Raw genomic sequence first — 23,524 nt, forward strand, 5'->3', positions numbered from 1 at the left:
GGTCCGCAGGGTTCCAGTAGTTGTGGATTAAAGGGGTCAGGAGTATCTACTCTCGTAGCGTGCGTTGTGTGACACTTACTTGTTGGCGGCTGCTGTTGGCCAGGCCTCTCCTCTCCGTGGTCAAGTTCGAGAGCTGCTACAAAGGTGTTCTGGTTGGGAGGGCCGGCTGAGAGAGCTGGTCAAGGAGTGGCTGGCTGAGAGAGAGAGCTGGGGTCGGGGTCTCTGTCTTATACCTCTCCCAGGGTCTCGCGCCCACCTGGGCAGACCCTCTATACACTCACAATCGATTGGGTTTCTTCCCAATCGAATGATTTGAATTTCCCCAATAACGGGGCAGTCCCTCGATCACTGGCCGGTTCTTGGGCTTATTGTTTTGGATTTCTCTTGACGCCGAGAAGTCTGGCCTTCTATTCAATGTAGCAATTTGAGTTAACTTGTTTCCATTGTACCTGGGAATCACCGGGTATCGCCTCATTAGTATGCTAACTTGTTTTCTTTCACAATGCTGTCTGGTTTCTGCAGCAGTCAGAATACACAAGCGCTTTTGCAAGCTGCTTGTTTTTGCAACATTTCCATTTTCCCTGCATTCTTTGTAATCGTCCATTTTGTGTTGGGCAGTGGCCACCCCAGGTGGCTACACTCCCTCCTTGTGATCCTCATGAGAAATCATGAAGGATCACCCAAGTTCGGTGTCTTTGTGTTCCCTGACCTCAGCGAGTCCCATGGCCTCTACACTTTCCTCAATTATGACACAAAATTTGTATCTAACAGTCTCTGGTTGGCGCTATGTCAAAGGGGACGTGCATTACTAGGGAACCTCTAACTATCCTTTGTAAACTACACTCCCTTACACATTTAAACATTCTAACTTCCTATCCTTAAAACACTATCATCATTACATTCCATTTCTGGCTCTGCAGTCGAACTCAGAACATCACAATACGTCAGAAAAGGTCTTTATTTACAACAGCAACTCAAAAATTAAATCATTCATTACACATTGGGGGGACTGGTGGAAGCCGAAAATAGGGGATTGTACTCTGTATATGGTCGAGGCGCGAGAGCGGGAGGCTCTCCTTCTCCATTTCCTTAACCTAAGTGTCTGTACTACGATGCAGAGAACTGCTATCGCCAAAAGTGATTCTACAACATATGATAGGGAGTACCAATTCATAAATTTTGTGCAGCAGGTCGGGTCATCGCTGTTCATTACTGGGCTTTGAGTAGTCGGTGTTTGGGAAACATTAACGGCCGGGGTGGGGGTAAAGGGATTTCCGGTCGTGCGCAATACAAAAGTGAGGAAGAAAAATCCAATGGCTGTCATCGTTCTTCTCTCTTCCCTTCCTTCTGTTTTCTTTCTTGTTGATCTTGCTCTGATCCTGCTTTGGTCCCTCCTTCGAACGTCCGAAAGCTAGGGGATCAAGCATAGTATCTGTCAATGATCCGTTTAATACCTTTAATGCTAGTTTATCTGTCCTCTTATTCCAATTGTCCCTTAAATGAATGGCCAAGTCACTCCCTGTGACTCCGCTCATTTAAAAAAAATTTTTTTTCAAAAGCGAATTTAGGACCAGACATACACTTAACAACTGTGCCATTGCGAGCCATCTCACAGGTTTCACGATTTACCATCCCAATGTTCCTGGATGTAAATAGCATAAGGAGTGGCAACCGAAGGGCTACCTCAAACAAAACAAATGATACCAAACTTTAGAAATAAGATATCCGAATGAGTTGCGTATGGGCCGCGACGGGTAAGATTTGGATGGAATCCCTGGGTAGGGCGTGCTGTGCTGTACCCGAGCTTGGCTGACCAGAGGGGGGGTCCTCAGATAGGGCGGGCCCTCAATGCCGTTTCTCCACTGCCTGAGCGACCTGGAATGAACGGGCATGAATGTGGTCATCATGGATTTGCAGCCTCTATTCCCAGAATAGCGGGGCACCTAAAAAAAGGGGAAGCCAAGATGCTCCTAGTGGGGTGAAGGGTGAAGCCTTAAGCTGGGCTCCAGACATTGCAGCTGAGTCAAGTTCTCAAAGATAGCGGCGGACAAACTAACGTGCATGTGAGGTTGTCACAAGCTTTTCAGCTGAAAGTCAAACAAACAAACAAACAAACATCACCAAACATTCTTGCAGGTTCCAGGAGTGGTGGCATGGGGCTGTGAAAAGCTGTGAAGAGCCAGAAATGGTCCCACATCTTGCAGAAACTGTTGCTCGTTCTGGGTGAGTGTGCTTTACACTCAATTTGTTTGGTTCCTTAGCTCTAGAGTCGCCAGGCATCGTTAAGATACCACCACAAGTTTCAAGTTCAAGTTCAGACCAATAACTCCATACACTAGTTAGTAAGTTCAAACAAGACACGTTTATTATAATACAGTTATCTACTAATTGTGCATATAAAACTACAAGACTAGCCTAGCCTAGTGGTATCCTACCCAAACAGGCCAAATACTTATCTGGATAAGGGAACCTCCGGATCAGGGATCAATGGTCTCTTGCTCTGCACTGGGTCCGCAGGTTTCCAGTAGTTGTCGACTAAAGGGGTCAGGAGTGTCTACTCTCGTAGTGTGCGTTGTGTGACACTTACTTGTTGGCGGCTGCTGTTGGCCAGGCCTCCTCTCCGTGGTCAAGTTCGAGAGCTGCTACAAAGGTGTTCTTGTTGGTAGGGCCGGCTGAGAGAGCTGGTCAAGGAGAGGCTGGCTGAGAGAGAGAGTTAGGGTCGGGGCCTCTGTCTTATACCTCTCCCAGGGTCTCGCGCCCACCTGGGCGGACACTCTATACACTCGTAATCAATTGGGTCTCTTCCCAATCGATTGATTTGAATTTCCCCAATAACAGGGCAGTCCCTCGATCACTGGCCGGTTCTTGGGCTTATTGTTTTGGACTTCTCTTGACGCCGAGAAGTCTGGCCTTCTATTCAATGTAGCGATTTGAGTTAACTTGTTTCCATTGTACCTGTGAATCACCGGGTATCGCCTCATTAGTATGCTAACTTGTTTTCTTTCACAGTGCTGTCTGGTTTCTGCAGCAGTCAGAATACACAAGCGCTTTTGCAAGCTGCTTGTTTTCGCAACATGTCCATTTTCCCTGCATTCTTTGTAATCGTCCATTTTTTGTTGGGCAGTGGCCACCGCAGGTGGCTACAAAACTCTGAGGGAATGAAGACTCAAGATCGGTCAATCAGTTGAGCTTTACCACCAGTTACCGAAAAAACAAAATCTATGCTTTGGAAAAAAAACCCACAGAGGAACTACTTTGGTTGGTGGCAGAGAGTGTGGGACTGTTAGATGAGCTTACTTGAAAACTGCTATGAACAATATCATTTAATGACAGACAGCACAGACAGTCAGGGAGGCAGGAATAATTGATATCAAGGCATTAAATGTGACATTACATGGGTTCGTTTGAGGGGTGATCTTTGAATCACATGCACGGTGTACGTACGGAACATCTGGGAGATTACATGCCCCAAAGGCCGTATTAAAATGCACCCTGCAGCCCTCATATCAAATCATTGTGTCATTTCGGATTCAGTAAACATCTTCCATGACCAAAAGGAGGGGATGTTGGTGTGAAAATTCTGTCTCTCACATTCTATGATTGTGGGACATGTTGGTGGGAAATCCTGCTTTGTACGATATATAACTAATTCTTAACTATGTTGCAATCTGTAAATAACTCAATGTATTTTCTTTGTCTGCAACTGGAATAACAGCCCTGTGTGCAAATCAAATGACTCATCGCCAGGTGCGTACTCAGAGACAATGGACTACTAACAAACTTTGCCCAAGGTCTGAATGCCTTAAGATATCCCTGCTCTGCCCAGATAGCCACAGGCTGAAGAATTAGCAACAACAGGAAAAGGCTGCAGATTACAAACTAATAACCATTTATGTCATGGACTGAGATAATGGAGGACTAATTAGTTGCATGTAATGACTTGTGTCATGAAGAAATGAGATTACAAGCTGATTTTGCTTCCGAATGTGTATATTAACCCGTGTGAGCCTCAGCTCAAGTGAGAAAGAGTACTGTCTCAAGGCTGCAGAGCCTCAGGCCTTTCTCCCAGAATTCTGGTATAATAAATTGCTTCTTTACTCATCCAAAAGGCCTTTGTGTGAATATTTTCACCTCTAACAGTCACAGACAACGGATGGATCTATGAAGAAACAGAAGCGTTTTGCTGAAGGTTCAGCAACCTTTTGTTTTAGAAACGCAGGATGACATTTTTACTAATGATAATCTTTATTATTGTCACAAGTAGGCTTACATTAACACTGCATTGAAGTTACTGTGAAAATCTCCTAGTCGCCACACTGGCGTCTGTTCGGGTACACAGAGGGAGAATTCAGAATGTCCAATTTATCTAACAAGCACAGCACACCTTTTTGGGACTTGTGGGGGGACACGGCAGCACACAGAGAAATTCCACGCAGACGCGGGGAGAATGTGCAGACTCTGGCAGTTGAACCTGGAATCTTGGTGCTGTGAAGCAACAGTGCTAATCACTGGGCTGCCGTGCAACTTAACAAATGCTACCTCAGCATCCATTAGTAGAACAAGCTGAAAGTGTACAGAACACAGCAGGACCCATCGGCAACATCAGTTGACAATCAAGCAAACTCACAAGTTCAATCAATACTTAGAAGATCGACAAGACACAGAAAAAAGCCAGACAGATTGAATTTGTGATGGACTGTAAACATGTAAATCATCAAAAGCTGCATGTATATCATGTGTCCTTTATAGTAAATTGAAATAATGTAGGTAAACATTATACATTTCTAAAGGAAAGCAGATGTGATGATATGCATATGTAAATATTAATGTATACGACCTTCAACCAGCAAGTGGCAGTACAGAACAACCACGTGACTAGGGTAGTTGAATGTTCCTCCTGCAGAATGTGGGAGGAAAGGGTCACCTATAGTGTCCCTGCTGACTATATCTGCGGGAAGTGCACCCAACTCCAGCTCCTCGAGAACGGCGTTAGGGACCTGGAGCTGGAGCTGGATGAACTTCGGATCATTCGGGAGGCAGAGGTGGTTATTGAGAGGAGTTATAGGGAGGTAGTCACACCTCAGGTAAAAGAAGAAGGTAGATGGGTTACCGTCAGGGGAGGCAGTGCAGGGATCCCCTGTGGTCGTTCCCCTCTATAACAAGTATACCGTTTTGGATACTGTTGCGGGGGACGACTTACCAGGGGTAAGCAATGGGGCACAGGTCTCTGGCACAGAGTCTGTCCCTTTTGCTCAGAAGGGAAGGGTGAAGAGGAACAGAGCACTTGTCATTGGAGACTCCATAGTTAGAGGAACAGACAGGAGGTTCTGTGGGAACGAAAGAGACTCACGGTTGGTGTGTTGCCTCCCAGGTGCCAGAGTTCATGATGTCTCTGATCGTGTGTTTGGGATCCTTAAGAGGGAGGGGGAGCAGCCCCAAGTCGTGGTCCTCATAGGTACCAACGACATAGGTAGGGCATTTAAGACAGAAATTCAGGGAGCTAGGGTGGAAGCTGAGAGCTAGAACAAACAGAGTTGTTATCTCTGGGTTGTTACCCGTGCCACGTGCTAGCGAAGTGAGAAATAAGGAGAGAGAGGAGTTGAACACGTAGCTACAGGGATGGTGCAGGAGGGAGGGTTTTGGTTTCCTGGATAATTGGGGCTCATTCTGGGGTAGGTGGGACCTCTACAAACAGGATGGTCTTCACCTGAACCAGAGGGGTACCAATATCCTGGGGGGGAGATTTGCTAGTGCTCTTCGGGGGGGTTTAAACTAATTCAGCAGGGGGATGGGAACCTAAATTGTAGTCCTAGTGTACAGGATGTTGAGAGTAGTGAGGTCAGGGATAGGGTTAAAAGTTCGAAAGAGGGCACCGGCAAGCAAGACGCTGGTTTGAAGTGTGTCTACTTCAACGCCAGGAGCATCCGGAATAAGGTGGGTGAGCTTGCAGCATGGGTTGGTACCTGGGATCTCGATGTTGTGGCGATTTTGGAGACATGGGTAGAGCAGGGACAGGAATGGTTGTTGCAGGTTCCAGGATTTAGATGTTTCTGTAAGAACAGAGAAGATGGTAAAAGAGGGGGGGGGGTGTGGCATTGTTAATCAAGGAAAGTATTACGGCGGTAGAAAGGACGTTTGAGGACTCGTCTACTGAGGTAGTATGGGCCGAGGTTAGGAACAGGAGAGGAGAGGTCACCCTGTTGGGAGTTGTCAATAGACCTCCGAATAGTTCCAGAGATGCAGAGGAAAGGATTGCAAAGATGATTCTCGACAGGAGCGAGAGTAACAGGGTAGTTGTTATGGGGGACTTTAACTTTCCAAATATTGACTGGAAATACTATAGTTCGAGTACTATAGATGGGTCAGTTTTTGTGCAGTGTGTGCAGGAGGGTTTTCTGACACAGTATGTAGACAGGCCAACAAGGGGCGAGGCCACATTGGATTTGGTACTGGATAATGAACCCGGCCAGGTGTTAGATTTAGATGTAGGTGAACACTTTGGTGATAGTGATCACAACTCGGTTATGTTTACTTTAGCAATGGGCAGGGATAGGTATATACCGCAAGGCAAGAATTATAGCTGGGGGAAAGGCAATTATGATGCTATTCGGCAAGATTTAGGATGTATAGGATGGGGAAGGAAACTGCAGGGGATGGGTACGAAATGTGGAGCTTTTTCAAGGAACAGCTACTGCGTGTCCTTGATAAGTATGTACCTGTCAGGCAGGGAGTAAGTTGTCGAGCAAGGGAACCATGGTTTACTAAGGAAGTTGAAGCACTTGTCAAGAGGAAGAAGAAGGCTTATGTTTGGATGAGACATGAAGGCTCAGTTAGGGCACTTGAGAGTTACAAGTTAGCCAGGACGGACCTAAAGGGAGACTTAAGAAGAGCGAGGAGAGGACACGAAAAGTTGTTGGCGGATAGGATCAAGTAAAACCCTAAGGCTTTCTATAGGTATATCAGGAACAAAAGAATGACTAGAGTAAAATTAGGGCCAATCAAGGATAGTAGTGGAAAGTTGTGTGTGGAATCAGAGTAGATAGGGGAAGCGTTAAATGGATATTTTTCATCAGTGTTTACACTGGAGAAAGACAATGTTGTCGAGGAGAATACTCAGGTTCAGTCAACCAGGCTAGATGGAATTGAGGTTCAAAAGGAGGAGGTGTTAGCAATTTTGGAAAATGTCAAAATAGATAAGTCCCCTGGGCCAGATGGGATTTATCCTAGGATTCTCTGGGAAGCCAGGGAGGAGATTGCAGAGCCTTTGTCCTTGATCTTTATGTCGTCTTTGTCGATAGGAATAGTGCCGGAAGACTGGAGGATAGCAAATGTTGTCCCCTTGTTCAAGAAGGGGAGTAGAGACAACCCTGGTAATTATAGACCTGTGAGCCTCACTTCGGTTGTGGGTAAAATGTTGGAAAAGGTTATAAGAGATAGGGTTTATAATCATCTTGAAAAGAACAAGTTTTTTTATAAATGTTTTTATTCAGTTTTCATATTTTATATTGAACAAATTACAAATTGTTAGGAGAAAGAAAAAAGAAAAAAAACAAACACGCAAAAATTAACATACATATTTACAGGTAAGCATCTTCGTAGTAGTAACTGCGCCCCCCCCCCCCCCCTCAACATGTTTATTTAGTTTGGTTTTGGGCCTTAGCTAGCCATCGAACCCCCGTAACGAACCTGTAGCCCCCCCCCCCCTCCCGCTACCTTCCCCCGACTATTCTTCCTCTTGTACATTGGCCACAAATAGGTCCCGGAACAGTTGCATGAATGGCTCCCACGTTCTGTGGAAGCCGTCGTCCGACCCTCGGATGGCAAATTTGATTTTCTCCATTTGGAGAGATTCCGAGAGGTCGGACAGCCAGTCCGCAGCTCTGGGCGGTGCTGCTGACCGCCAGCCAAACAGGATTCTACGGCGGGCAATCAGGGAGGCAAAGGCAAGGGCGTCTGCCCTCCTCCCCAGGAATAGATCTGGCTGTTCTGAAACCCCGAAGACCGCCACTATCGGGCATGGCTCCACCCTCACTCCCACCACTTTGGACATAACCTCGAAGAAGGCTGTCCAGTACTCCACGAGTCTGGGGCAAGACCAGAACATGTGGGCGTGGTTGGCCGGGCCTCTTTGGCACCGTTCACATCTGTCTTCCACCTCCGGGAAGAACCTACTCATACGGGTTCTTGTTAAGTGGGCTCTATGTACCACTTTTAGTTGCGTCAGGCTGAGCCTTGCGCACGTGGAGGTGGAGTTGACCCTATGCAGTGCTTCGCTCCAGAGTCCCCACCCGATCTCCATCTCCAGGTCGTCCTCCCATTTCCTCCTTGTTGCGTCCAGTACGGTGTCGTCCCTATCTACCAGTCGGTCATACATGTCACTACAGTTCCCTTTCTCTAGGATACTTGCGTCCAGTAGGTCTTCCAGTAGTGTCTGTCGTGGCGGTTGTGGGTACGTCCTTGTCTCCTTTCGTAGGAAGTTTTTGAGCTGCAGGTACCGTAGCTCGTTCCCCCCAGCTAGCTGAAATTTCTCTGTCAGTTCGTCCAGTGTTGCGATCCTGTCGTCCGTGTATAGGTCCCTGACTGTCAGTGTCCCCCCGTCCTGCCTCCACCTTTTGAAGGTGGCGTCGGTCAGTGCTGGTTTGAACCTATGGTTGTTGCAGATGGGAGCCCTGTTCGACATTTTGGTCAGGCCAAGTTGCTGCCGCAGTTGGTTCCAGGATTGGAGGGTGGCTGTCACCACTGGGCTGCTGGAGTGTTTTTTGGGTGGGGATGGGAGTGCTGCCGTGGCGAGGGCCCGAAGGGAGGTTCCCATGCAGGAGGCCTCCTCCGCACGCACCCACTCAGCTTCTGGCTCCTGGATCCATCCCCTTACTCGCTCGGCTGTTGCTGCCCAGTGGTAGAATTGTAGATTCGGGAGGGCTAACCCTCCCCTGGTTTTTGTTTTTTGTAAGACCTTCTTTGGGATCCTAGCATTTTTACCCCCCCATACGAACGCCATGATGAGTTTGTCCAGCGCTTTGAAAAAGGCCTTGGGGATGTAGATTGGAATGGATCTAAACAGGAAGAGGAACCTGGGCAGTACGTTCATTTTGATCGTCTGAACTCTCCCCGCGAGGGAGAGCGGGAGTGTGTTCCATCTTTGCAGGTCCTTTTTAACTTCCTCCGTCAGGCTGGTGAGGTTCCATTTGTGGATCCCTTTCCAGTCATGGGCTATTTGGATCCCCAGGTAGCGGAATTTATGTCGGGCTTGTTTGAACGGCAGCCCCTTTAGTGCTGCCCCCCCCCCCCCCCCCCCCCCCCCCCCTTGCGGGTGTACTGGGAAGATCTCACTTTTGCTCATGTTGAGTTTGTAGCCCGAGAAGGCTCCAAACTCTTTCAGGAGCGCGATGATTCCGTCCATGCTGCTTTGTGGGTCCGAGATATAGAGGAGCAGATCATCCGCATAGAGTGAGACTCTGTGCTCTCTACCTCCCCTTCGGATCCCCCTCCAATTTTTTGCTGCCCTGAGCGCGATTGCAAGCGGTTCAATTGCTAGTGCGAACAGCAGCGGGGACAGTGGGCATCCTTGTCTGGTGCCCCTGTGCAGCTGGAAGTATTGGGAGTTGGTATTGTTGGTCTGTACACTCGCCATGGGAGCGTTGTACAGGAGCTTTACCCAAGCGGTGAACCCTGTTCCAAGCCCGAACCGCTCCAGTACCTCTATGAGGTATTTCCACTCGACTCTGTCGAGTCCAGGGAGACGATCACCTCTTGTGTTCTCTCCCCGGAGGGGGTCATTATCACGTTCAGCAGGCGCCTGATGTTCGCGGTCAGCTGTCTACCTTTGACAAAGCCCGTCTGGTCCTCTGTGACCACCTCAGGTACACAGTCTTCTAGCCTTTTGGCTAGGATTTTGGCCAGTATTTTGGCGTCTGCATTCAGCAGAGATATAGATAGAGAAATACAGCACAGAACAGGCCCTTCGGCCCACGATGTTGCGCCGAACTTTTGTCCTAGGTTAATCATAGAATTTTGGACAATTTGTCATGGCCAATCCACCCAACCTGCACATCTTTGGACTGTGGGAGGAAACCGGAGTACCCGGAGGAAACCCACGCAGTCACGGGGAGGATGTGCAGACTCCACACAGACAGTGACCCAAGTCGAAATCGAACTTGGGACCCTGGAGCTGTGAAGCAATTGTGCTATCCACAATGCTACCGTGCTGCCCTTAAGAAGTTAACCTACACTCCCTTATTCTACCCTAATCCAAGTACCTATCCAATAGCCGTTTGAAGGTCCATAAATTTTCCGACTCAACTACTACCACAGGCAGTGCATTCCATGCCCCCACTACTCTCTGGGTAAAGAACCTACCTCTGACATCCCCTCTATATCTTCCACCATTTATCTTAAATTTATGTCCCCTTGTAATGGTGTGTTCCACCCGGGGAAAAAGTCTCTGACTATCTACTCTATCTATTCCCCTGATCATCTTATAAACCTCTATCAAGTCGCCCCTCATCCTTCTCCGTTCTAATGAGAAAAGGCCTAGCACCCTCAACCTTTCCTCATAAGACCTACTCTCCATTCCAGGCAACATCCTGGTAAATCTCCTTTGCACCTTTTCCAAAGCTTCCACATCCTTCCTAAAATGAGGTGACCAGAACTGCACACAGTACTCCAAATGTGGCCTGACCAAGGTTTTGTACAGCTGCATCATCACCTCACGGCTCTTAAATTCAATCCCTCTGCTAATGAACGCTAGCACACCATAGGCCTTCTTCACAGCTCTATCCACTTGAGTGGCAACTTTCAAAGAACAATGAACATAGACCCCAAGATCTCTCTGCTCCTCCACATTGCCAAGAACCCTACATATGACCCACATTCCGTTGGGTCTTTGTCTTTCTTAGGTATCAGCGAGATTGAGGCCTGTGCTAACGTGGGTGGCAACGTGCCCCTAAGAACAAGTTGATTAGCGATAGTCAACACGGTTTTGTGAAGGGTAGGTCATGCCTCACAAACCTTATTGAGTTTTTTGAGAAGGTGACCAAACAGGTGGATGAGGGTAAAGTGGTTGATGTGGTGTATATGGATTTCAGTAAGATGTTTGATAAGGTTCCCCACGTAAGGCTATTGCAGAAAATAAGGTAGTATGGGATTGAAGGTGATTTAGCGGTTTGGATCAGTAATTGGCTAGCTGAAAGAAGACAGAGGGTGGTGGTTGATGGCAAATGTTCATCCTGGAGTTCAGTTACTAGTGGTGTACCGCAAGGATCTGTTTTGGGGCCACTGCTGTTTGTCATTTTTATAAATGACCTGGAAGAGGGTGTAGAAGGATGGGTTAGTAAATTTGCAGATGACACGACGGTCGGTGGAGTTGTGGATAGTGCTGAAGGATGTTATAGGATACAGAGTGACATAGATAAGCTGCAGAGCTGGGCTGAGAGGTGGCAGATGGAGTTTAATGTGGAAAAGTGTGATGTGGTTCACTTTGGAAGGAGTAACAGGAATGCAGAGTACTGGGCGAATGGCAAGATTCTTGGTAGTGTAGATGAACAGAGAGATCTCAGCATCCAGGTACATAAATCCCTGAAAGTTGCCACCCAGGTTAATAGGGCTGTTAAGAAGGCATATGGTGTGCTAGCCTTTATCAGTAGGGGGATTGAGTTTCGGAGCCACAAGGTCATGCTGCAGCTGTACATAACTCTGGTGCGGCCGCTCCTGGAGTACTGCGTGCAGTTCTGGTCACCACATTATAGGAAGGATGTGGAAGCTTTGGAAAGGGTTCAGAGGAGATTTACTAGGATGTTCCCTGGTATGGAGGGAAGGTCTTACGAGGAAAGACTCAGGGACTTGAGGTTGTTTTCATTAGAGAGGAGAAGGCTGAGAGGTGACTTAATAGAGACATATAAGATAGTCAGAGGGTTAGATAGGGTGGACAGTGAGAGTCTTTTTCCTCGGATGGTGATGACCAACACGAGGGGACATAGCTTTAAATTGAGGGGTGGTAGATATCGGACAGATGTCAGAGGCAGTTTCTTTACTCAGAGAGTAGTAGGGATATGGAACGCCCTGCCTGCAACAGCAGTAGACTCGCCAACTTTAAGGGCAATTAAGTGGTCACTGGATAGACACATGGATGAAAATGGAATAGTGTAGGTCAGATAGGCTTCAGATGGTTTCACAGGTCGGCGTAACATCGAGGGCCGAAGGGCCCGTACGGCGCTGTAATGTTCTATGTTCTATGACTGTTACCTCAGGGAGTCTGGAGATAGTTGTCGTAGTTGATAATTAGCTTTTGGATAATTTATAATAGTTAGTAATTTATCTAACCCATGTATTAATTTTATAATAAACATTTTATGAGTCAAAGAACTAGACGTTCTCTAATTCATGATTCCTACTGAGGAAGTGAACAAACTAATATGATAGACAGTAGGATTATTAGTTAAAATAATGTAGATAATAGTGCAGGCCTGAGGATAGTGAGTTCTCAGACAGAGAACAAAGGGATGAGCACAGCATGGCTAGGAAGGGGGGAGGGGAGCTTCGCCTCATGCAGGAATGGCGAAAAGGATGCTGGGTAACAAGAGGCCCAGGATTGGGAAATGCGAAGTGAGCCAATCAGGATATATATTCCCAGGTCAGAAGGTGTACAGAATGACCTATGGGAAGCTTGTATGCGAATCTTGATGTGAGTTGAACTATATGTGCTGTGATTCCTTTGTGTTCTTTCTCACTCGCTTCGTGACCCTCAGAAGACGGCTGTGTGTTCTGAGGTTTTATGGAGTGAGTCAGCCTTGCAAGTTGGATATTAATAAATAATATTATACCTACGAATCCATCTCGCATTTTGTTGAGACCGGACTGACGGGTGAAGAATTTAATATTAACACTACCAGCCAAGCACCAGAACGTAACAAAAACAATCCTCGTTTACTCAACCTCTCCTCATAGCCAACACCCGGCATAGACCAGGCAACATCCCAGTAAACCTTCTTTGCACTCTCTCAAAAGCTTTCACGTCCTTCTGATAATGTGGTGACCAGAACTCCAAATGAGGCTGAACCAAGGTTTTATATAGCTGCAACATGACTTGCCCACGCCTGCCCCAATGCTGCGGCTAAAGAAGATAAGCAGGCTATCGTCCAACTTAATCACCATGGCGAACTGTGTTGCCAGTTTTAGGGAACTGTGGATCTGCATGCCCAGATCCCTCTGTATGTTAATGTTCCTAAGTGTTCTGCCATTTACAGTATAATTGATACCTAGATTTGATCCTCCAAAATGCAGCACCTCGCATTTGTCCAGGTGAAACCCATTTCTCTGCCTACATCTCCAATCTATCAATATCCTGTTGTATCCTCTGACAGTCCTTAGCGCTGTCAGCATCTCTGCCAATCTTCTTGTCATCAGCAAACTTACTGTCAGACCCCACTTACATTTTCCTCCAGATCATTTATATATAATACAAACAACAGAGGTCCCAGCACTGATCCCTGTGGAACACCACTAGCTACAGGTCTCTATTTTGAAAAATACCCTTCCACCACTACTCTCTGATGTCTATAACCAAGATAGTTCTGCATCCATCTGGCCAGCCAACCACAAATCCCATGTGACTTTAGTTATTGCCCAGTCTGCCATGTGGGACCTGGTCAAATGCCTGACTAAAGTCATATAAACTACATCCACAGCCCTTCCCTCATCAATTTTCTTTGTCATCTCTTTGTCACAGAAGGCAAAGGGTGTTTTTCTGAATGGAAAGTTGTGGTGTTCCACAGGGATCTGTGCTTGTGCCTCTGATGTTTGTAGTGTACATAAGCGATTTGGAGGAAAATGTGGCCAGTCTGATTTGCAAGTTCGCAGATGACACCAAGGTTGGTGGAGTGGCAGATAGTGTTAAGCATTGTCAGAAGATACAGCAGGAGACTTGAGCAGAGAAATGGCTAATGGAGTTTAATCTAGACAAATGTGAGGTAAGGCATGTTGATAGGACATAGAATATAGAACATAGAACTTTCAGTGCAGAAGGAGGCCATTCGGCCCATCAAGCCTGCACCAGCCGTTGGAAAGAGCACCCCACTTAAGCCCACAACTCCGCCCCATACCCATAACCCAGCAAATGTCAAGTAATGCATTTTGGTAGGTCAAACATAGAGGGGAAATATACCGCAAATGGTAAAACTCTGAGGAATATAGCAAGTCAGAGATTTGGGCATGCAGGTCCACAGATCTTTGAAGGTGGCAACACAAGTGGACAAGGTAGTCAAGAAAGCATACAGAATGCTTGCCTACATTGAACAGGGCATGAAGTATAAAATCTGGCAAGTATGGAACCTTGGTAAGGCCACACTTGGAATATTGCACACAATTCTGGCCGCCACATGACCAGAGGGATGTGGAGGCTTTGGAGAGGGTGCAGAGAAGGTTCAACAGGATGTTGCCTGGTCTGGAGGGTGGTAGCTACATGGAGAAGTTGAATAGGCTCGGGACTGTTTTCATTAGAAAGACGAGGTTGAGGGGTGACCTGATAGAGGTCTACAAGATTATGAGGGGTACGTTTGAATGGATGGGCAGGCACTATTTCCCAGGGTGGAGGGGGTCGGTCACCAGGGGGCGTAGGTTTAAGGTCCATGGGGCAAAGTCTAGAGTGGATGTGGGAGGCAGAATTTTTACACAGAGTGCTGGAACACGTTGCAAGGGAGGTTGTTGAAGCAGATACATTAACAGCGTTCAAAAGGCATCATGATGAGCAGCACGATGGCACAGTGGTTAGCATTGCTGCCTCACTACACCAAGGTCCCAGGTTTGATCCCGTGGGTCACTGGCCGTGTGGAGTTTGCACATTCTCTCCGTGTTTGCGTGGGTTTTGCCCCCACAACCCAAAGATGTGCAGGATAGGTCAATTGGCCATGCTAAATTGCCCCTTAATTGGAAAGAATGAACTGGGTACTCGAAATTTATAGAAAAAAAGGCATCTTATCAAACACATGGAAGGAAGTTCTGAGGGTTTTGGCAAAGGTTGATATCATGAATGGCACAGGCTTGGAGGGCTGAAGAGCCTGTTACTCTGCTGCATAGTTCTCTGTCCTTTATTCTTCATAAAAACAAGTTGGTGGGGCAGTATGGTTGCATAGGGGTTAGCACAGTTGCTTCAGATCTTTAGAGTCCCAGGTTTGATCCCAGTTTGGGTCTCTTTCTCCCTGTGTCTGTGGATTTCCTCCGGGTGCTCTGGTTTCCTCCCACAGTCCATAGATGCGCAGGGTGGGTGGACTGGTTATGCTAAATTGCCCTAAATGTCCAAAAATGTTAGGTTGGATTACAGGGGCATGGTGGAGGTGTGGAGATAAAGGATGGAGATGAGGGCTTAGGTACAGTGTTCATTCCAAGGGTCTGTGCAGACTCGATGGGCTGAATGGCCTTCTTTTGCACTGTAAATTCTATGAGACATGACCTTCCCCATACAAAACCATGCTGCCTGTCACTACCTAGTCCATTTTCCTCCAAATGTACAGATATCCTGTCTCGCAATATCTGTTCCAAAAGCTTCCGCACCACTGATGTCAGGTTCACCGGCCTATAATTTGCTGGATTATCCCTGCTTCCTTTCTGAAACAAGGGAACAATATTGTCTGTCTTCCAGTCCTCTGGAACCTCAGCTTTGGTCAAAAAGGGTGTGGTCAAAGGCCATTTCTTCCCTTGCCTCCTGAAAGCAACCTGATGCCATCCAGCTCTGGGGACTTGTCTACCTTAATACAAAGTTCACACACCTATCCCTGACCTCAACATCTGCCATGTTATCCTTGACCTCACACCCTTCATGTGCTCACAAGTTGTGTTGGATAAAATGTCGATTGTACGTCCACCAACTCCATCATCCCCATCAACGCTCGTTGTGACCTCTTGAAAAAATATCAACACAATTTTCCCTCAAGAAATCCATTTGACTTTTAGTTTTGTCCTTAATTATTGTTTCCAGAGGTTTCCCCACCACCAAAGTTTAATTGACTGCCCTGTGTCTGCTGTATTTATCTTTACACTCTGGAAAAAATAATTTCCTTACAGGCCTGAGAGTTTACTCTTGGTGGAGGGGAAGGTTTTAAAAACAATAATCTGTGAGAAAATTAACATCACTTGGTTAAATATGTGGTGATCAAGGAGAGCCAGCACAAATTTGATGAGAGGAAACTATGCTTAATTAGGTTTTCTGGTGAGCTCACAATGAGAGTGGAAGTGCAGGCCATAAGATCAGAAGAAACAACCGCTAAAGCTTGTTCCACCACTCAATGAGATCACGTGCTACACTTTTACGAAGGCATCATGATGAGCAGCACGATGGCACAGTGGTTAGCATTGCTGCCTCACTACACCAAGGTCCCAGGTTTGATCCCGTGGGTCACTGGCCGTGTGGAGTTTGCACATTCTCTCCGTATTTGCGTGGGTTTTGCCCCCACAACCCAAAGATGTGCAGGATAGGTCAATTGGCCACACTAAATTGCCCCTTAATTGGAAAGAATGAACTGGGTACTCGAAATTTATAGAAAAAAAGGCATCTTATTTTGATCCCAAAAACGGCGATACAGGTGCAACTATACACCAACTCGAAAGGGGCTAGCACCGCCGTCATGTGAAATGCCACCATTTGCAAGTGCAATGGCACCGGATTCGCCGGTTCCATGATTGCTGCACAGCTGCAGCCGCACTTCAGTGATTCCTCTCCCCACACACTGTCTAGCCAATAAGATGGCTCGAAGGAAATCAGCGCCACGGTTCCGTGACACAGAGCTGGAAACCCTCCTGGATGCCATGGAAGAGAGGCGGATGATCCTGTACCCCGACCCGGTAAGAAGGTCGTCAGGCGGCGCCGTTCGCCGTGTTTGGGCGCAGGTGGTAGACGCAGTCAGCGCCATTGGCGGAGACATTCGGACTGCCTTTCAGTGCAAGAAGAAACTGCACAACCTCCTCAGGGCGGCCAGGGTGAGTAGGTAGCACTGTGCCCCTCTCACCATCCCCCTAGACATATAACCTTGACCCCCTTCAGGGGACGGTCGGGCCCCCACCCTGCCCCACATGCCTGCACCCATGCCAACCGTAATGGCTGGGTACCCTGGCTACCTGGGCTACCCAATCCCGTGGGACGGCACCCCGGCAAATTTTTATTGCATCTTCGACCTGGAGCTCATTCTCCCTCAAAAGGTGTTCACACACTTTATTGATTATTTGATCCCTGATCATTGACGATTGTAATGAGGCAAAATTTTAAGCCTGAGCCTTTAATTTTTAATCTGTGAGAAAACTGTCAAACAACTCACCTGCCTTTTGGACGCGCATTCTCAAAATGTATCTTTCAAAAGTTTTGTTCTTCTTCGGTTAATGCTTATTAACGACAGTATCAAAGTTTTCTCTATCTGCCTCTTTTTCAAATACAAATGTATTAAAGATTTCAATTGCCTGTGGACCTGATACAGTGAGCAGCAACTCTATTTTCCGCTGATCAGACTGTGCCTGCAAACCTACAGCTGCAACATATAAGGTCAACTGTTGCTTACAAGCGCGCCAATTTGCATCGATGTTACCACTGACACAAAGGCTTTGGTGGTGTTTCAAACTGTCCATCTTGTACTTTGGTGACCAGTTGAGCATTGAGATGTGTTATTTTGATGCTCTTCATCTGTTAGTAGCTTTTCTTTAGCAGTACTGTTTCCTATTTCTTCACTTTGGATCTTCAATCCATAGATTGCCACTTCTGGTACCAAGCTACGTTCCAGTGCATTGCAATGATTGACTCAGTGCACCAGAAAATGTCTAGTTTGTGACTAGTTACAGATTTATTATATTACAAGAATGTGGGAAGGAAAACAATACTAATACTATTAAACTATGAACTACTGATTACACGTCCTCCCCGTGTGTGCGTGGGTTTCCTCCGGGTGCTCCGGTTTCCTCCCACAGTCCAAAGATGTGCAGGTTAGGTGGATTGGCCATGCTAAATTGCCCGTAGTGTAAGGTTAATGGGGGGATTGTTGGGTTACGGGTATACGGGTTACGTGGGTTTAAGTAGGGTGATCATTGCTCGGCACAACATCGAGGGCCGAAGGGCCTGTTCTGTGCTGTACTGTTCTATGTTCTATTATAATGTGAGAGCTCACACTAAACACAACTGTCTACGACAACTTCTAACCCAGACTCCAAGAGTTGCAGTGTCACGTGCGACCTGCTGGTTGGAGGCCTGATATGTTAGCATACAGAATTGTTCATGCATATCATTACATTAACTTGGGGTTTTATTATGGTTAAATGAAACCATCGCTACAGTAACATGCAACACAATAGATTCCAGTCTGGGCTGGCTTTTAAAATGTAAGATGATGCGTCCCAGCTGGCGGGCCTCCAGCAGGGAAGCTCGTCTTCCATGTATCCCTTGGGGAGATCGATCTGTGTATCCCTGCACCCTTGTGAGGGTTATTACACCTAGTAAGTGCAGTTCCTTTCTTGCTAAAAATGATTTAATCACATTGTGATCCCAGTAGGGTTAGAGGTTTCAGAGATTTCTTGTTTGCTAACATCATTCAGTATGAGGAACATGGGATCATGATTCAGTTCCAGAGCTTAATGCACTGTAGAAATGGATGCAGGTTTAATTCTGAGTTGTTTCTAATCAATTTATCCTCTTTGTTTTGTTTGAACTTCAAAAATGCCCATCAAAATAATTTTGTAATTCAAGAGAGAAACAAAAGGAAAGTTCAAGTTGTAAGTTCCTTTAATTCACAGATTTCAGTCAAGTGATTTTCAGTTGTCAGCCTGCCTTAGATGGACTTCATCTCCTGCAAAGACAAAACAAAGTTATGATTACTTCTATCAATCTGTAACACCAGATTATTCTTTGTTGTGGTAAAATGTCATAAAATTGTGGCCTGAATATACTGTTGAGTCATTTACCACCCCAATTATACTGGTGCTGTATCACTATTAATTTTAAAAGAGTGATTTAAAATCACTCCCAGTACATAGAACATTACAGCGCAATGGACGATGTTGCGCGTCCTGTGAAACCCCTCTAAAGTCCCTCTACACTATTCCCTTATCGTCCATATGCCTATCCAATGACCATTTGAATGCATTTAGTGTTGGCGAGTCCACTATTGTTGCAGGCAGGGCATTCCACGCCCTTACTACTCTCTGAGTAAAGAACCTACCTCTGACATCTGTCCTATATCTATCTCCCCTCAATTTAAAGCTATGTCCCCTCGTGCTGGACATCACCATCCGAGGAAAAAGGCTCTCAAAGTCCACCCTATCTAATCCTCTGATCATCTTGTATGCCTCAATTAAGTCACCTCTTAACCTTCTTCTCTCTAACGAAAACAAAGCCATAAGCACTCCCTGTGAGCCAGCGGACACATCCAGAGTGAGAAACATCGAACAGTGAGTTTGGGAGCTGGAAATTTGAAGCTGGAGGGAATTGAATTGGTAAGACTGTTCCTTTTTAATTTTCCTTTTCAAATTTCAGGAGTGAAATTTAATCTTCAAGTGGTGCAGTAAAGGGGCTGCCCCACCCATCCACATAACCGAGTGTCAGTTAACTGTCAGTCACCTAGAGCCTCATCAGGAGGCACTGATTGGAACTGCTTTGACTTAAAGTTACTTGGTGGGTAAGTCATCTCAGGCCTATTTAAAAAAGTGATTTAAAATCACTCCCAATGACCATTTCCAGTCAGCCAGCAGCCATATCCACAGTGAGTCACATCAAAGAGTGAGTTTGGGAGCTGAGAATTTGAAGCTAGGTGGGAATTCCCTTTTATCCCTTGATTTGTTACACTCAAATTTCCAGCTGCAAGGACTACAAGGGAGAGAGTTGAGTGGTGAGCAGCAGGTAAGCCCTTCATATTGGGGGCAGAGCTGAACAGCAGAAATCCGGAGTGCAGGCTGAGAAGGTAAGTGGTTCATCAGGTGATCCGTGTCCTTAATCCTTTCATTCCTAGACTCACCAGAGTAGATTCTGAGGTACTGAGATTCCGAGCGACATTTTATAAGGTAAAGGCTTTGTTTTGTCTTTGTTTGGTTTTTTTTCTTCTCATATGTACGAGAGGGTAGCAAGCCAGACTGTGTCTCCTCAACCACAGGTAAGTGATTGGCTAGTGACTGGTAAGTAGTTTTTCCTTTCATTTTTCTCTTGGCATTGTCGGTGTTACTGTCAGTTAACCTAAGGCAGGAGATCCCAGCCTCCTATCCTGTTCCTCATGTGTGATGTGGGAGTTCAGGAACACATGCACTGGCTCCTTCACGTGCAAGATGTGTGTCCAGCTGCAGCTCCTGTTAGACCTCTTGATGGCTCTTAAGCTGCGGATGGACTCACTTTGGAGCATCCACAATGCTGAGGTAGTCATAGATAGCATGTGTAGAGAGTCGGTCGCACCGCAGATAAAGAGTACTGAGGGAGATAGGAAATGGGTGACCAACAGACAAGAAGATTAGGAAGGCATGTGGTCATCTCCCTCCAAAGATGGCTCACCTGGCATGAGCCATGTTCATGGTACTGTGGGTGGGTCTGCTGCACAGGAGGGCAGGAAAAAGAATGGTACAGCTATAACAGGGAATTTGATTGTAAGGGGAGCAGACAGGTGTTTCTGCAGACGCAAACGAGACTCCAGGAAGGTGTTGTGCCACCAAGGTGCAAGGGTCCAGGATGTCTCAGAGCAGCTGCAGGACATTCTAAAGGGAGAGGATGAACAGCCAGCTGTCATGGTGCATATAGGCACAAACGATATAGGTAAAAAATGGATTGAGGTCCAACATGCTGAATTTAGGAAGTTTGGAGACAAACTAAAAAGTAGCATCTCAAAGGAAGTAACGTCAGGAATGCTGCCAGTGTTTGTGCGAGTCAGAATAGGAATGATAGGATGAATGCATGGCTTGGAAGTTGGTTTAGGAGGGTGGGATTCACATTTTTGGGACATTAAATATAGTTCTGGGAGAGGTGGGAGCATTACAAATCAAACAATCAACATCTGGGCAGGACTGGAACCAATTTCCTCGGAGTGTTTGCTAGTGCAGTTGGGGAGGGTTTAAACTAATGTGGCGGGGGGATGGAACCAGAGCACCAGCTCAGAAGGTGTAAAATCGGAAGGGGAAATAGAGTACAAATATAAGAGAACAGCATCATCCTGTCTGCTCAAAACTAGAACCAGAGGACACCATCTCAGATTAAAGGGATGATCCTTTAGAACAGAGATGAGGATTTTTTTCAGCCAGAGGGGGGTGAATCTGTGGAGGCCAATTCACTGAGTGTCTTTAAGACAGAGATAGATAGGCTCTTGATCAATAAGGGGATCAGGGGTTATGTGGAGAAGGCAAGAGAAAGGGGATGAGAAAATATCAGCCATGATTGAATGGCGGAGCAGACACGATGGGCCACATGGCCGAATGTTGCTCCTATGACTTATGGTCTTGTAGTGGTTGAATCTATCACAGAAACATAGTTAAAGGAAGGGCAGGATTGTCAGCTAAATGTTGGAGGGTAGCGATGCTTCAGGAGATCTAGAGGGGGTTGTAAAAGGGGTGGGAGAGCAGCATTACTGGTTAAGGAGAAAATTATAACCGTACTGTGGGAGGACACCTGAGAGGGCTCACACAATGAGGCAATCTGGGTAGAGCTTAAGAACAGGAAGGGGGCAATCACAATGTTGGACATTTAGAATAATTGAATTTACAATGCAGAAGGAGACCATTCGGCCAATCGAGTCTGCATTGGCTCTTGAGCACCCCACTTAAGCCTACACCTCCACGCTATTCCCCTAAACCAGTAACCCCATCTAAACTAAGGGCAATTTAGCATGGCCAATCCACCGAACCTGAACATCTTTGGACTGTGGGAGGAAACCAGAGCACCCGGAGGAAACCCACGCACACAGGAAGAACGTGCAGACTCCGCACAGACAGTGACCCAAGCTGGGAATCCAACCTGGGAACCTGAAGCTGTAAAGCAACTGTGCTAACCACTATGCTACCATGCTGCCCCTCAACTGCCAGCAAGAGATAGAGGAGCAGATAGGTAGAGTAATTTTGGAAAGTGCTCAGGGTTTGGATCGGGCAGAGTTTGTAAGGTGAATCCAGGAAGCCTTCTTGATGCAATATGTAGATAGTCCAACTAGGAAAGTAGCATCTCAAAGGAAGTAACGTCAGGAATGCTGCCAGTGTTCATGCGAGTCAGAATAGGAATGACAGGATAGATAGGATGGACTACTGGTATTGGGGAATGAGCCTGGTAGGTGGTTGAGGTTTCAGTCGGGGAACATTTTGGGAGTCGTGACCACAATTCCGCAAGTTTTAGGGTACTATTGGTTAGGGATGATGGTAACTCTCGCGTTGAGGTGCTAAGCTGGGGAAAGGCAAATTGTGATAACATATTAGACAGGAATTGAAGAATTTGGATTGGTTGCGGCTGTGTGATAATAAATCAACATCGGACATGTGGGAGTCTTTCAAGTGACAGTTGATTAGGATTCAGGAAAGTCACGTTCCTGAGAGAATGAAGGATAGGTATGGGACGTATAGGGAGCGTTAAATAACGAGGGATGTTGTGAACCTTGTCAAAAAGAAAAAGGAGTCTTTTGTACGGTCTAGAAGCGTGGGAACAGTCGAAACCCTTGAGGCGTATAAAGAAAGTAGGAAGGTACTGAAGCGGGAAATAAGGACGGCAAGCAAGGGTGATGAAACGTCCTTGGCAAGAAGGATTAAGGTGAATCCCAAAGTTTTTTATTCATATGTAAAAAGCAAGAGGGTGGCCAGGGAAAGGATTGGACCACTTAAGGACAGTGGGGGGAATCTGTGTTGAGTCAGAGGAAATGGGCTGGATACTAAATGAATGTTTTGCATCCGTGTTCACTAAAGAAAGGGACTTTTTGGAAGTTGTTTCTTGGGTAGGATGTGTGGACATTCTGGGTCATGTTAGCATCGAAAAGGAGGAGGTATTGGTCTTTTAAAAGATATTAAGGTAGATAAGTCTCCTGGGATTTATCGCAGAATACTGAGAGAAGCAAGGGTGGAAGTTGCTGGGGCCTTGACTTACATCATTGGCTACAGGTGAGATCCCAAAGGACTGGAGAATAGGTAGTGCTGTTTTAAGAAAGGTAGCAAGGATAATCCTGGAAATTATAGGCCGGTGAGCCTCACATCGGTAGTCAGTAAATTATTGGAGAGAATTCTCAGGGACAGGATTTACACCTATTTGGAAACAAATGGACTCATAAGCGATAGGCAGCATGGTTTTGCGAAGCAAAGGTCTTGCCTCACTAACCTGATTGAGTTTTTTCAGGAACTGACAAAAGATGAGGAGAGGGCGGTGGATGTTGTTCATATGGATTTCATAGGGCAGCACGGTAGCATTGTGGATAGCACAATCGCTTCACAGCTCCAGGGTCCCAGGTTCGATTCCGGCTTGGGTCACTGTCTGTGCGGAGTCTGCACATCCTCCCCGTGTGTGCATGGGTTTCCTCCGGGTACTCCGGTTTCCTCCCACAGTCACAAAGATGTGCAG

At 46.5% G+C, this 23,524-nt stretch overlaps 1 protein-coding gene across 1 annotated transcript in view; it reads right to left on the reverse strand.

Annotated features, from left to right (window-relative positions):
- Nucleotides 1–18,730: 18,730 nt before the first annotated feature.
- Nucleotides 18,731–23,524, reverse strand: part of LOC119972149 (regulator of G-protein signaling 22-like) — an 810,134-nt gene continuing 805,340 nt past the window's right edge. Inside the window, exon 24 of the mRNA XM_038808479.1 lies at nt 18,731–18,812. Within this exon, the coding sequence (XP_038664407.1) occupies nt 18,795–18,812 (18 nt within the window). The 3' untranslated portion in view covers nt 18,731–18,794. The remainder of the gene's footprint in view (nt 18,813–23,524) is intronic.

The sequence above is a fragment of the Scyliorhinus canicula genome, chromosome 10 (genome assembly GCF_902713615.1).
Source record: "Scyliorhinus canicula chromosome 10, sScyCan1.1, whole genome shotgun sequence".
NCBI lineage: Eukaryota > Metazoa > Chordata > Chondrichthyes > Carcharhiniformes > Scyliorhinidae > Scyliorhinus > Scyliorhinus canicula.